Source organism: Eutrigla gurnardus, assembly GCF_963514095.1.
Source record: "Eutrigla gurnardus genome assembly, chromosome: 4".
NCBI classification, from domain to species: domain Eukaryota; kingdom Metazoa; phylum Chordata; class Actinopteri; order Perciformes; family Triglidae; genus Eutrigla; species Eutrigla gurnardus.
This window is the reverse complement of record NC_139918.1, coordinates 8,959,454-8,972,912: the sequence shown is the minus strand read 5'-3', so window position 1 is coordinate 8,972,912 and position 13,459 is coordinate 8,959,454. Positions and strand designations below refer to the sequence as shown.

The 13,459-nt window shown below is 43.2% G+C and overlaps 1 protein-coding gene across 1 annotated transcript in view; it reads left to right on the top strand.

Moving 5' to 3' along the window:
- Nucleotides 1–13,459, top strand: part of LOC311013004 (disks large homolog 1-like) — a 128,615-nt gene that overhangs the window by 66,393 nt on the left and 48,763 nt on the right. Inside the window, 1 exon segment of the mRNA XM_084008866.1 lies at nucleotides 11,531–11,695. Coding sequence (XP_083864992.1) covers nucleotides 11,531–11,695 — 165 coding nt within the window.

The following is a 13,459-nucleotide window of genomic DNA, read 5'->3' as shown; positions in this document are numbered from 1 at the left end:
TATTTTGTTAAAGAGAAATGCAGAATATGTTGTCACTTTAAACCCTGAAAATACCCGATACTGAAGTTAATTACCATTTTAAATAGGCTAAATGCTAGTTCTTAGTTGTTTCAGCAATGAAAACGTACTGAAAAAAAAATCATTTTATGGGGTCAAAATTGATGCATCATAGGTCAAGATATCCCATTTTTTAGTCCATTGTACAGAGCTATATGGTGTGTTGACAGATTTAAGGCCCACCAGATTAACAGTGTTTTTTCTTTATGACGGCAACAGAGGAAGAATGTATTCCTGCTGCATTGAATGCATGATTTTTTAACTGGAATATGGAAAATGATGGCATTTGCCAGGCAGAGACGGGACGACATGAAACAAAGCAGAAATCCGACCCATGTGGGTGAGACAGAGAAACACTGCAGGGCAGTGAATGCATCGAGCAGAAGAGAAACAGAGGAGTTGAGAATGATGGAATGGCTCATTCAAACCCTTAAATCGATCCAGATTGAAACCAGATTCAGACGACAGCTGAGGGGGAGACGGTCCCGTTAACTCGTCGCCGCTGAGCCGCTGTGTTTACTGTTTGACCTGACGCGACACCATAGGCCCTCCGTGCCGCCTGTCATCTCTGCTTCATTGAGCCGACCATTCAGAGGCTCTGATTGCAGCAGTGCTAAGGCGTGATTGGCTGGCGGTCTGGCATGCACGTGCATGTTTGGTCAACATGTGCTCTGCAGGGAAAAGCCAACGAACCGAAACCACAGTCACACATGAGATCTGCTGACGGAGGGTGAAATCTTTATTCATTAATATCAGACTGCATCACGCTGTGCTTCTAAGTGTTTCAAAGCTTCAGTGTGATGATCTGAGTATTTGTCCTCTGAAATGTGGTACATGCTCCACTTGAATCAGATCAGAGCTAATAAATCAGATAAACGAGCCGGGTCACATCCTGTGCTTCTCGCTGTCCGTCTGTCAAACCTCAATATTTCTGATAATAATAATGTTATTTAGAGAATGCTTTTCACTGAACTAAACTCGTTTAATATTTAACATACAATTTAACATAAAATCAGACAAGCAGTACAGACAGATCGGTGGAGTCTGATGGGTTTGGCAGAGATGCTCTCTTTTTATTTTCGTCATTGAGTTGTTTCAAGAAAGTGAATCCTGCTGCAACTTTTCTGCTACAACTGAAGAAAATAACTTGAACACTACATAATAAGCATCTTTCCTGAATCTGTCCAAGCATCTGCTGTAATTCATCTAACACATAATCCACCAAAGAGCTCGTGTTAAATCATTATGTTACCGTGTTTCTCTGGAACGAAGTGGACAGAAAAGAGGGTAGGCTCTCCATCTCCTGCTGCAGTACCACTTTCCACCTGAAATGTTATGGTCTGTCCAATGGGGGCGCTGTTCTTCAAAAATCTTGTTAAACACTGTTTGATGTGATATCTGGTTGCAAATTATATGAAGTTAACCAAAGAAATCAAATCAAAGAAGTCACACACATTGAGGCTGTATTATTATGTATAATGATCAATGGCTGATCAGCTGGTGCATCGCTAACAACAAGCCTAGAGGCTGAACTGTAATGGCGGAGGGCAGAGTGGACTCACAGCGATTGTGTTCACAATACCACCTCCTGAACAGTCCAAGTTTGACGTGTTCACAGATGTTCAAAAAATGCTGACTGAGTTAGTTTTGGACGGCTGAAAGGGAGCGGGCAGCCAATCAAATTGAGCAAGAGGCGGGGTTTACTACTGCACTTCCTGTTGTGATACTGATATACAAAACGTTTTTTAATTATGCTTCAAGCTGACCACGTGATTCAACAGATCTCCACATTTGCTTGATTCCTTTTTTTTTTCACTCTTAATTATATCGGATCATCTGGTTTTGCTTGACGTGCCTTGCCAAACGGCGTTTTTGTAGTGTCCATGTCTGCCGCGATGCGTGGCAGTGTGATCGTGACTCACTGGCTGAGAGTGATTGACATCCTGAATAGCATCCTGGGTGTTCGTATGTCTTTTAGCAGCGCTGACACCTTGTGAAGATGACGAGTTCTTCTCAGGTTATTATCACCTCTCAGGTGAGAGGAGACATCAGAGGAATCTCCCCTTTTCATCTAGAGAAACTGTGCTGCAGAGAACCTCTACTCCAAGTTAACCTCCCAACTGACCCTTTGCACTCTGATTGGACAGTGGGGGGGGGGGGTGTTGGAGTAACCGTGTCATGCAGGGCATGGGTTGACCTCTGAACCCTCAGGCTTTGGCCCGCTCAGATTACTGATCCTGGTTTCCATTGTTAATCTGCAGCATCTTGAATCTCAGACTGGATGTTTGATGGTCAGATGGAAATGCTCAGCTCTTCTGCTCTGTGATTATTTGATCGCAACTAGTCTTAATAAGTCCCATTGATCCACAGCACACCACCACACACTCAATAGATTGTGCTGGAGTTATCAATCGCGGGGCCGTAAATGTGTTTGAGCTGGAATAAATTAATCACAGAATCAGCATAGGTTGTCATTTAAAACCACAGATCCAGGGATGGATTCGTCTTCATTCACCTCCACAACCAACAGCCAGTACTCGCATCTTTAACTTCAGTAAAAGGCTTTTTTATTACACAATCAAAATAAGCACACATCATGTTCAAGACAATACAATTTACAATTAAAAAAAAATGAGTGAGCTTGTTATTGCTCGCTCAGCTTTTATCAGTTTCAAATTAAATGAGTGCAAAACAAACAAAACACAAGTCGTCAATCAAGAATTAAAGGACAGATATTCATAATAATAATTGGCTTTTTGAGTTTTACAACACATTACATCTATTTTGTATAGTATTATCTCCTTTAGGTAGGCAGCCTGGTTTGGTCCAATATGTAGACTTGATGCAGTATAATATTTTGGCCTGGTTTCATCCAATAGTAAGTCCTGATTTGTTACAATATTTAGTTCTGCTTCGTTCCAATATTTTATCTTGGTTTGTTCTAATATTTAGTCCTGGTTCTGTCCAACATAAGTCCTAAACTGTCCTTTGGTCCAATATTAAGGCCTGGATTGGTCCTATATCAATAGTCCTGCAGCACTTTATTTCATTGACAAACAGGTAAATAAACAGCATGGTGACATGAAGCCGTTTGTCATCCAGTTAGATTCCAGTGTGAATGTGCTCCTCTTCATCACTTCCCAGAATCATCCAGAAACCTCCTCCTGAACATCCTGCTACATCCGCTCCGTGCTGATGCTCCTATTTATAGCAGCTTTTGGCAGGCAGCAGTCGGCGCTGTGCCTCCTCATCCTCCTCGTCTCTGAGAGCTGTCGAGGAGGAGGCTCTCTTCAGGCAGACGGTGTCATCACTGGAAACCTCCCCGCTGCCTCCTACATGCACATTTACATTAATGCAGTGCTCAGCCTCAGTGCGTGGGCTCAGTGTCTCGCTGAAGGACGATTCAACCTGTGATGTGTTTACAGGAAGATCACAGTGCGTTAGCTGTTTTTAATTTTAATCTAAGCTCATTTCAAATAATGTGCAGGAGCCAGCTTTCCAGAGACAGATTTAGCCTGTGTGGGCTCCGACGGTGCAGCGTCGTGAGGAAGTTCACCCACTTCCTGTTCCTGGAGACTTTGTGACGCGTTTCCTCGCAGTGTCGTGACGGCTCAGCTCGCCTGCAGCCTCCTGATGTTCCTCCGTCTGCTGCTGCTCATGCAACATTCAGATGGAGCTGCTCTGTTTGTGAACAGCTCTGTTAGAGTCACCTGAAGACCTGAGGAAGCAGCTGGAGGGATGTGAAGTTATTTGGCTGATGAAATGACCTGAATGAACGTGTGGTGGGCAGGCGAAGGGATTGGGGGAATCTGAATATCTCCAGAATGAATATGCATTTCACCTGGAATATTTATATATGAGTTCAATTAAGTGTTTGACAATAAGCTAGATTTATGCTTTAGATGTTTTTATAACAGACTCACCAAAGTCTCGCTGCTCGAACCGTTTTCATTGGATGATCTTCGTGGTCGTTTAGTGGTGTTAATGGGAAATGGTTCCGTCATGATAAAACCAACCCAGCTGCCCAACATGTTAAGTATGAAAAAGAGTCCGGCATCCTCCAATGAAGTGCTCGACAGCATGTGACTAACGCTGTCAGCAGCAGGGTGAAGCTGAGCTGCAGCACATCTGTCGACGGCACACCTGACCTGCTTCAGGTGTGGTACGCTGCTCACTGCCTCGACGGGGCGGTACCTTCTCCACATCTCAAGGGGATTCTGCACAATTTCAATATAAAACTAAAAGCAATTTCTGAAGGAATAGCAGCGTGAATACCGGAAGCTGAAAAGCTGATGCTACGCTACGATGGCTTGAATGTGAATAATAGGAATATTTGAATAGGTGGGGATGGTTTTAATTTGATATATTTAATACCAGTTATGTATTAAAGATGTGGAATAATTAAATGTTTGTTGAAAAGCTGAAGCCACATTGCTGCATGGCTGGCTGTGATCCGTATGAAGAAGGGGGAAGTGTGTGGTGAAAATTAAATAGTTAAATGAAAAAATGCATTAAACATTCATTCATTCTCGTGAATGGGGGAAATTCAGATCATTTCTGAAAGTATTACAGTTATGAACGAGAAAAAGAGAACAGCACACGCCCTAATTGAGCTGAACCGTATGATGTTTGAATAATGTTTCTACATTGAAAATGTAAAAGGAGTTAGATGACGAAAAAACAGGCAGAATACTAATAATAAATGAAATAATAGCACGTATAAGAACATATGTTGTGAATGGTTCCAGGTAATTGAAGAATAATTTCCAGATGTTTCTTGTTGGATTGTGTCTTCGTGTGTGGATGGGCGATGTCAGAGGTGTGAATCAGAACAATACATGCTGCATTCACAGAGTTCATCCAGTTGACCCAGAAATCAAAAGTCACTTAATTTCATTTCAGCTTTCTCAGGACACAAGAGAGTGTGAAACTCTGATTGGATGTTTCTCCTGAAATAGGGACTGTGCCTTTTATTCTTGTTTGTGTAATTTGATTCACTGCATGTATCTGTCAGTGTCACCTGTTGGGATTGGCAGCAGGTGAGGAAGAGCCCGGGAGGGGCGGGGCTTAAGAAGGATGGGCGGGGCTTAATTAGGAGGGATGGAAAGACGCAAGAGGGAAGAGAGATAGGATAGCGCCAAGGAGCAGTAAACGGAGATCGCAAACTTTTGGAAGTGTTCTCGTTAATTGGTAAAAGGACGTTTGAGTTGGTGGACATTTTTATGGTGGGTCTGTCGGGGCGTGGATGTGATCGTATGTGGCTGACCTTTGCTCACGTTCTGGAAAGTGAGAGAGGCTACTACGGAGTCACTTAAAGCAAAACAAATCTGTGGAGTCTAGAACTGTTTTTGAATCGCAATTTTTGTAAAAATGCAAATTATTCATTTAAATCATTAATGCACTTGAATAAAAACACACACAACCGAAACAATTAATAAATTCGATGTTAACTAGCTGAGCATCGGCAGCAGCAAAATAAGTGCTGGCGAGCACAGCAAGAGGATGGAGCTGATGAGCTGAAACGGCAGAAGACCCTGAAAGGAGTGCTTTTTAATCGGGAGAAGGCCTTCCGTGAGAAGATGGAGAAGCTGAAGAGGGAAAGTGACCCCCAGAACTTCCAGAAAGAGGAGAACCTGAAGTCCTCAACCAGCCTGGAGAACTTCATGAACCTCCAGGCTGAGATGGAGGTCACCCATGAGAAGGCTGTTCTTATACCCCAGCTGCAGGGGGAGATCCAGACCCTGAAAGAAGACCTCTCTGAGAAAGAGGAGGCCTTAAATGACAAGAGTGAGAGCCTGAAGTTACAGGGCTCAGCCTGCTGGCAGAACTACCTTAACCTCCATGCTGAGAAGCAAGTCACTCAAGGCCTCCAAGCCCAATTAGCTCAGCTCGAAAAACTGTACCAGTGCAAGACCCTGGAGCAGGAGCAGCAGAAGGAGGCTCTGGAAAAACAGCTGGACCTAAAAACTGCACTCAAAGACTCGGAGGACCTGAAAGACAAACAGGTCTCATCCAACCAGGAGCTGGTGTCTAACCTCCACACTGCCATTGAAGACAATCAGGGCCTCCGAGCTGAGTTAACTCAGCTCAAAGAAGAGCTCCAGAAGAAGACCCTGGACCAGGAGCAGGAGAAGGAAGTCCTTGAAGAACAGTCACCGCCAACCAGGAGTCACCAGCAGACAACAAGGTCGAGAGAGACAACGGTGAAGCTCTTCAGCAAGACGTTTTTTATATATATATATATATATATATATTAGGGCTGTCAAAAGATTGATTTTTTTAATCGCGATTAATCGCATTTTGTCCATAGTTAACAACATAGCATTTTTTGGCACATTTTTTTTTCTTCTTCTAAATGTACCTTAATGTATTTTTTTCATATTCTTAATACTTTTAACAACATAAGGCAAATATACTTGATTTATGAAAATGTTTATTTAACACTTCAAATATCCCCTTACCAAAACATGGGATCAAAACAGGGTTATAATATATCACAAACAATTAAAGTGAACATGTCACAGGAGATAGTGTAACAGGAGATAAGTACAGTTAGGATATAAGTGCATTGGCTTGCAAGTGATATCTCAGACTGGACGTACTTCTATGGTAGCTCATTTCATACCCACAGTACGCGCAGATGACTTTGGTCTTATCGACTGAACCATCCGGCAGTCTTTTGAAGGTGAATTTGCCGTTCACAAATCGATTTTAAACGCGTGTGGACGCGCCGCTTCCCGGTATTGCACGCTTGGTGGGCTGCCACTAGAGGATGATTGACAGGCGCTCTCCTTTAAACAACAACTTTTTGCGAGCGTTCGCGAGCGTTCCCGAGGCGGCGAGTCGAGCCCGGCGCCTCTGATTAGCATAAAGTAGATTCGACTTCAACTTTAGGCAAATGGGGAGCGGCCAACTCGCGCGCCGTCTCTCGACATTCGCCGCAACGCCACCAGAATGCATTGCACGGCTTTTCACATAGACAATGAATGGGACGCGGGGAAACACCGCTGCCTGTGGACACGCACCTTCCCTCTGGATCAAGACTACAGGTGCCACCGACGGCCATAAATCATACAATGCGCGTTTTTTTTTTTTTTAAATACCGAGCGTTAATCGCGCGTTAAAAAAATTAACGGCGTTAAGAGGATGTTGCGTTAACGCGTTATTAACGCGTTATTAACGCGTTATTAACGCGTTAACTTTGACAGCCCTAATATATATATATATATATATATATATAACGTGTTTAGTTCCTATTGTTTTCAAACAAATGCGACATACCAGGGCCCTCATTTATAAAACTGTGCGTAGGATCCTTACTAAAAGTGTACGTACGGCAAATAGCCAAAGTTTGCGTGCGCCAAAAAAAAATCCGATTTATAAAACTGCGCACGCAAGCTGTACGCAATGTTTCCTTTATAAATCACAGGATCACCTACAAGTGTGCGTACCTGAATCCCGCCCTGTACACGCCCACATTTTACTATGTTAATGAGCCGGCATGCAATCGTTTCCGTGCGGTGAATCACGGCGACAGGTCAGAAAAAAGCAAAGAAACGTAACTTTTCAGAAACGGAGAAAGAGACACTTGTTGGGGAGGTGGAGGCCCGGACAATAATTTAATTTAGTGGCCACAGCAGCGGGATCACGAATAAAAAGAAGCAGTGCGAGTGGCAACACATTGCTGCTGCAGTCCACGGCGTCAGCTGGACCGAGCGGACGGTGATCTGAAGGTAAATTACATCTTTCCGCTCCTAACATGTATTTAATGTATTGCTAGAGTATTTGAGGAAGTTTGATTTTGATGTGACTTTGACGGGGATTGTGTCCGAAAAGGAGGGAGACACAGACGCGAGACCAGAGAAGGGTGAATAGATTTTAAACTTTTATTGTATATAAAACAAAACGTTAAATCGTTTCTGTCCTTCCAGAGTCTGCAGCGTTGGGCTCAGAGGAGGGTGACGGTGAGGAGGGTGATGTGAGGAGGGTGAAGGTGACGGGCCCTCGGCACAGCGTCCGGGTCCGGCGCAAAGCAGCAGCGCACCCCGGACGAATGGCACATCAAGCGGTCGGGTGCTCACTGATGCCGTCCTGCAACTTCAGCGAGACACAATCACCGCCATCAACAACGTTGCAGATGAGCTACGGCAAACGCGCACTGTGATTAATAAAATAATACGTTTACAATGAACATTGATTGTTGTCTTCCTTATCTTACAAACGCAGCATGACATCCTCACGGATTCTTGCGCCCTGTTGATACCCCTCCAGTCGGGCACGGGGCCGTGGCTCGGGCTCATCATGCTGGGGACTCTACCACCTTTGCCGGGTGGTAGATTCTGCCTCCTGAAGTTCGGTAAAGTTGCGCTCTCCACGCTCCACGACTGAGCGCGCACGAGCGTGGCACTCATTATAGCACATTTCCTCTGCGCTCTGGTGGTTTAAAAACGAGGATAAAGTGTAACAAGTATACGATGGCTTAATGGCTGTATGTATGTGTGTTGATGATATATGCACATAAATAAGGAGAATATTTAGTTATTCCCGCTGTGTTCTACAGGGATCTAATGGAAGGTACATGCAATGGGCCGTCTCCTCCTCCTGCTGATTCAATATTTCAAAATGATTTTGATTTAAGATACAAGTCAGATTTTAAAAGAAGGTGTTAATATGAAAAAAACTGTCACTCATTAAAAGCGTCAAAAACATTGCTGGAGTTCCTCATGATAACGCAGATCTAACGTATGATATGGAGTATAATTAAATGTGTGCGAGTCATCAAAAATATATAGTTCTTCTCACGTTTACTGCTGATTCCCTTCCAGTCTCCAGAATGTGCGTACCGGTACGCATGCCTCAGAGTTTGCTTACGGGTACGCACACTTTCCCGTCAAGTTTGGTTTTTATAGATCACAACATTTGCGTGGAAAGTGGCGTACGCACGTTTCCAGCCCCGTTTTGTGCGTACGCAAGCTTTATAAATGAGGGCCCAGGTCATCCAGGCTGAGTGGTTCACCGTTACCATGCCAATGGTTACCATGGCAACTGTAACCATGCCAACGGTTACCATGGCAACCGTGACTATGGTGTTCTGTATTAGTTGCTATTTTTTTCGTACAAATGTGACATACCAGCTCACTCAGGTTGAGTGGTTCACCTCGGTCATTCTGTTTGAAATGTGTTTCCACACGGCAGCTGTCGCGTTTGGCTTTGAAACCAGTTCCATCTTTTTAAAACTCCAAATCTCAAGTAGCGTGTTTGCTACTCGCGGGGCTCTGATGCCCCCCCGAGGTCTCGTAACAACGACAACAGCGGCGGCCTCCTTGCTCACAGCAGATATTCTGCTCGTCTGTACGTCGGCGTATCAGGGCCGCTATATGAAAAAATACGGAGCTGAGAGAGGGGGGCAATATTCCGGGAAAAAAGTTGCAGATATGCTACTTTATTACGATGCTAACAAACAACCGCTAGCTAACTTCCCATGAATGTAGGCATTTATTTGTCTAATTAATCCATCCGAACGTGTGACAACGCCTCGTCAAGGTCCTTAGGGTGACGGCTGTTGGTGGTTATTGTTGGTTTTATTTATACGAGCCAAATTGTCATCTTATGGGTGTTTATTGATCTAGTGGTCGGGCGGAGATTAGCCATAACTCTTACGTGTTGCCATAGCAATGGCAAACATCCGGTCAAGCTCAGTCTCTTCTTCTGCGTTTTTGTAGCAGAAACAGCGCCGCATAAGGGCCTGGAATATGTACTACAGCGCGCTGAGTCGTTTTCAGTGGATTCGTCTGGACGCAGATTTTCTTGAAACGACGCCAAGGCAAAACGGAGAAAAAAAGTTTGTTTTTCGTGTGGACAGGACATGAGACTGTGAGCTGACAGGTAACTGACACGACACGTGACGAGGGTGACGCACCGGAGTGAAAACTCTTGTCATCCAGTCTCTCTGGTGGAGAGACGCAAGGAAAAATGTACATTATTGCGGCTGACAAAGTTACCAAGCTCATCAAAAGTTATCATATGATTAATTGATTTGTTGCTTATCGCGACAGTCCTGTCTGTCTCTACATGTCTACCTGTGATAGACTGGTTACCTGTCTGTCTCTACATGTTGGCCCTGTGATAGACTGGTTACCTGTCTGTCTCTACATGTCAGCCCCATGATAGACTGGTTACCTGTCTGTCTCTACATGTAAGCCCTGTGATAGACTGGTTACCTGTCTGTGTCTACATGTCAGCCCTGTGATAGACTGGTTACCTGTCTGTCTCTACATGTCTCCCTGTGATAGACCGGTTACCTGTCTGTCTCTACATGTCAGCCCTGTGATAGACCGGTTACCTGTCTGTCTCTACATGTCAGCCCTGTGATAGACTGGTTACCTGTCTGTCTCTACATGTCAGCCCCGTGATAGACTTGTTACCTGTCTGTCTCTACATGTCAGCCCCGTGATAGACTGGTTACCTGTCTGTCTCTACATGTCAGCCCTGTGATAGACTGGTTACCTGTCTGTCTCTACATGTCAGCCCCATGATAGACTGGTTACCTGTCTGTCTCTACATGTAAGCCCTGTGATAGACTGGTTACCTGTCTGTGTCTACATGTCAGCCCTGTGATAGACAGGTTACCTGTCTGTCTCTACATGTCTCCCTGTGATAGACTGGTTACCTGTCTGTCTCTACATGTCAGCCCTGTGATAGACCGGTTACCTGTCTGTCTCTACATGTCAGCCCTGTGATAGACTGGTTACCTGTCTGTCTCTACATGTCAGCCCCGTGATAGACTTGTTACCTGTCTGTCTCTACATGTCAGCCCCGTGATAGACTGGTTACCTGTCTGTCTCTACATGTCAGCCCTGTGATAGACTGGTTACCTGTCTGTCTCTACATGTCAGCCCTGTGATAGACTGGTTACCTGTCTGTCTCTACATGTCAGCCCTGTGATAGACTGGTTACCTGTCTGTCTCTACATGTCAGCCCTGTGATAGACTGGTTACCTGTCTGTCTCTACATGTCAGCCCTGTGATAGACTGGTTACCTGTCTGTCTCTACATGTCAGCCCTGTGATAGACTGGTATGGGAAACGTAATAATCTAATGATACCCAGCCCTACTGTCCAACAGTAGTAAAGTCTCTTGTTTCATGTGTTTCTTCCTTTTATTGGATCCTTGTACTCAGGTTGAGCAGGTGAATTTGCACCTGATTCAATTCCCATTTGGAACATAATATTTGAGCCATTTTGGCTCAAATATTGACAGTTTAATTGTGACTACATACTTTTGTAGTTCAGCAGATTGTACTTCACCTTCCAGGTGATCAGACATCAGACCCAAGAGTCCACATTTAACAGACATGGTTAATAATGACAGCTATGTCACAACACTTCCATGCTGGTTTGATTTGAATCAAGTTTGAAGAAACAAATGTGGAAACGTGCTAAAAGCTGCTGTTTGTGTGTTGTTTCCTGTTTCAGAAGTACAGGCACCACGATGAAGACTCGTCCCCGCAGGACCAGAGCTCCCCCCATCTGACAGAGGAGGCAGGGGGGCCGGAGCTGGTCCAGGTAGCAGAGAAGAACCTCTCCCAGATTGAGAATGTGCACGGATACGTCACCCACGCTCACATCTCACCTATGAAGGTAGGAGATGGCTTTATTTTCTGTTTTTTTCTGCTCTCTTCTCTCTTTCCCTCTCTTCATTTATCTCTTCATTAACCACTTTACCAAAACAACATTACTCAGACCATGAAAAGAATACATCAGTAAAAGTATAAGAAAATAAATATGGAAATATATATAAAGACAAAAAAATAACTAAAGAAAGACTTAAAAAATGTAGAAATATCTAGTGTAATATATAAAATAATAAATAAGTTATATAAAGAATAACAAAAGAATGTGGAAATATATATATATATATATATATATAATAAACCGGTAGCGTGAAAAAAATCCAAAGAATAAATAACTAAATAAACATTTTGAAATAAGAGAAATAATTGGAAGAATAAATAGATCAATAAATGTGGAAAGTTGAAATAAAAGGCATTTACAATTTAAAAAATGTTTTAAATGTGCTATTGACAACATCCAGCCACTAGATGTCGCACTCACTCCCCCCTTCCATTGCATTCACATCACAACACAGCTGTTGCTAGAAGAGCATGCGCCCTCAATGGGTTGCCAGTTTGTTGTATAACCTGCGTTTTCATGGTCGAGTGGAGTGACACTCAGACAGACTCAGTCACGTCAAGTGAAGAATCTTTCGTGGTAAGAATTCATTAATTCAAACGTTGAACCAACGTCCACTCTGGTCTCGCTCCTCCTTTTGTCACGTAACACTTGGGACTGCTACCGAAATGCTGCCCGCTTACCGTCAAACTCAGCCATTTTCACCTTTTTTCCACACTAACTGGCAACCCCAAAGACTCTTGACCCCTGACTACAGAGATACCACGTGATACCAACGTGGTTATTCTATTGGCTCACAAGCCTTGCTAGACCTGTCACAGTTTTTAAAAATGATTAATTCATTCAAAGTAATACTTTGATTCTGCACCTTTCTAAAAGCTCTGTGGATGTATTATTTTTTCATTATTATTTGTTTAAATTAAATTGTTATCAATATGACCTTTCATGTATATGAAAAAATAACAGCAATGCTGTAACCTACTAGACCCCCTTGACAAAATAATGCATTTTAGCGTTAGCAAACACATTACCAGTACATTTTTACCTGTATCTGTAAAATATAGTATTATATGGTGGTAAAACTTCCAATAATCACTAATATGTATGATTTGAAAATATGCACAACACAGGGTCAAAATTGGAAAAAAATTCCTTCAGAAGTCGGTTAAGTCTTCCTCTCTCTCTCTCTCTCTCTCTCTCTCTCTCTCTCTCTCTCTCTCTCTCGCTCTCTCTCTGTATTTATGTGTGTATATATATATATGTGTGTGTGTGTGTGTGTGTGTGTGTGTGTGTGTGTATATATATATATATATATATATATATATATATATATATATGTATATATATATATATATATATATGTATATGTATATATTTCTGTCTGTATTCATCTGTCAGTGCACACTCACTCAAACCAGTGTCAGGTGTAAATGACTCTTCAGAGTATTTTTTTAGTAATTGCCTTCACAAGCTCATTTTATCCTGAAGGAAATTCTGAAACTGAAATACTTGATCATTGATTTGAGTTGATGGTGATTTAACCTTGACACTCACACATGCAGATGGAGGACGGTGGTTGTTGCTTGTCTGTGTTGCCTACATGTGGTTCATTAAATCACTGAAGCTGCTGCTCATCATATCCATCCCATGTCCACACCTCCATCATACACACACATAAACTGCAGGTTAACACAGTGTACTTCCTGTCAGTGA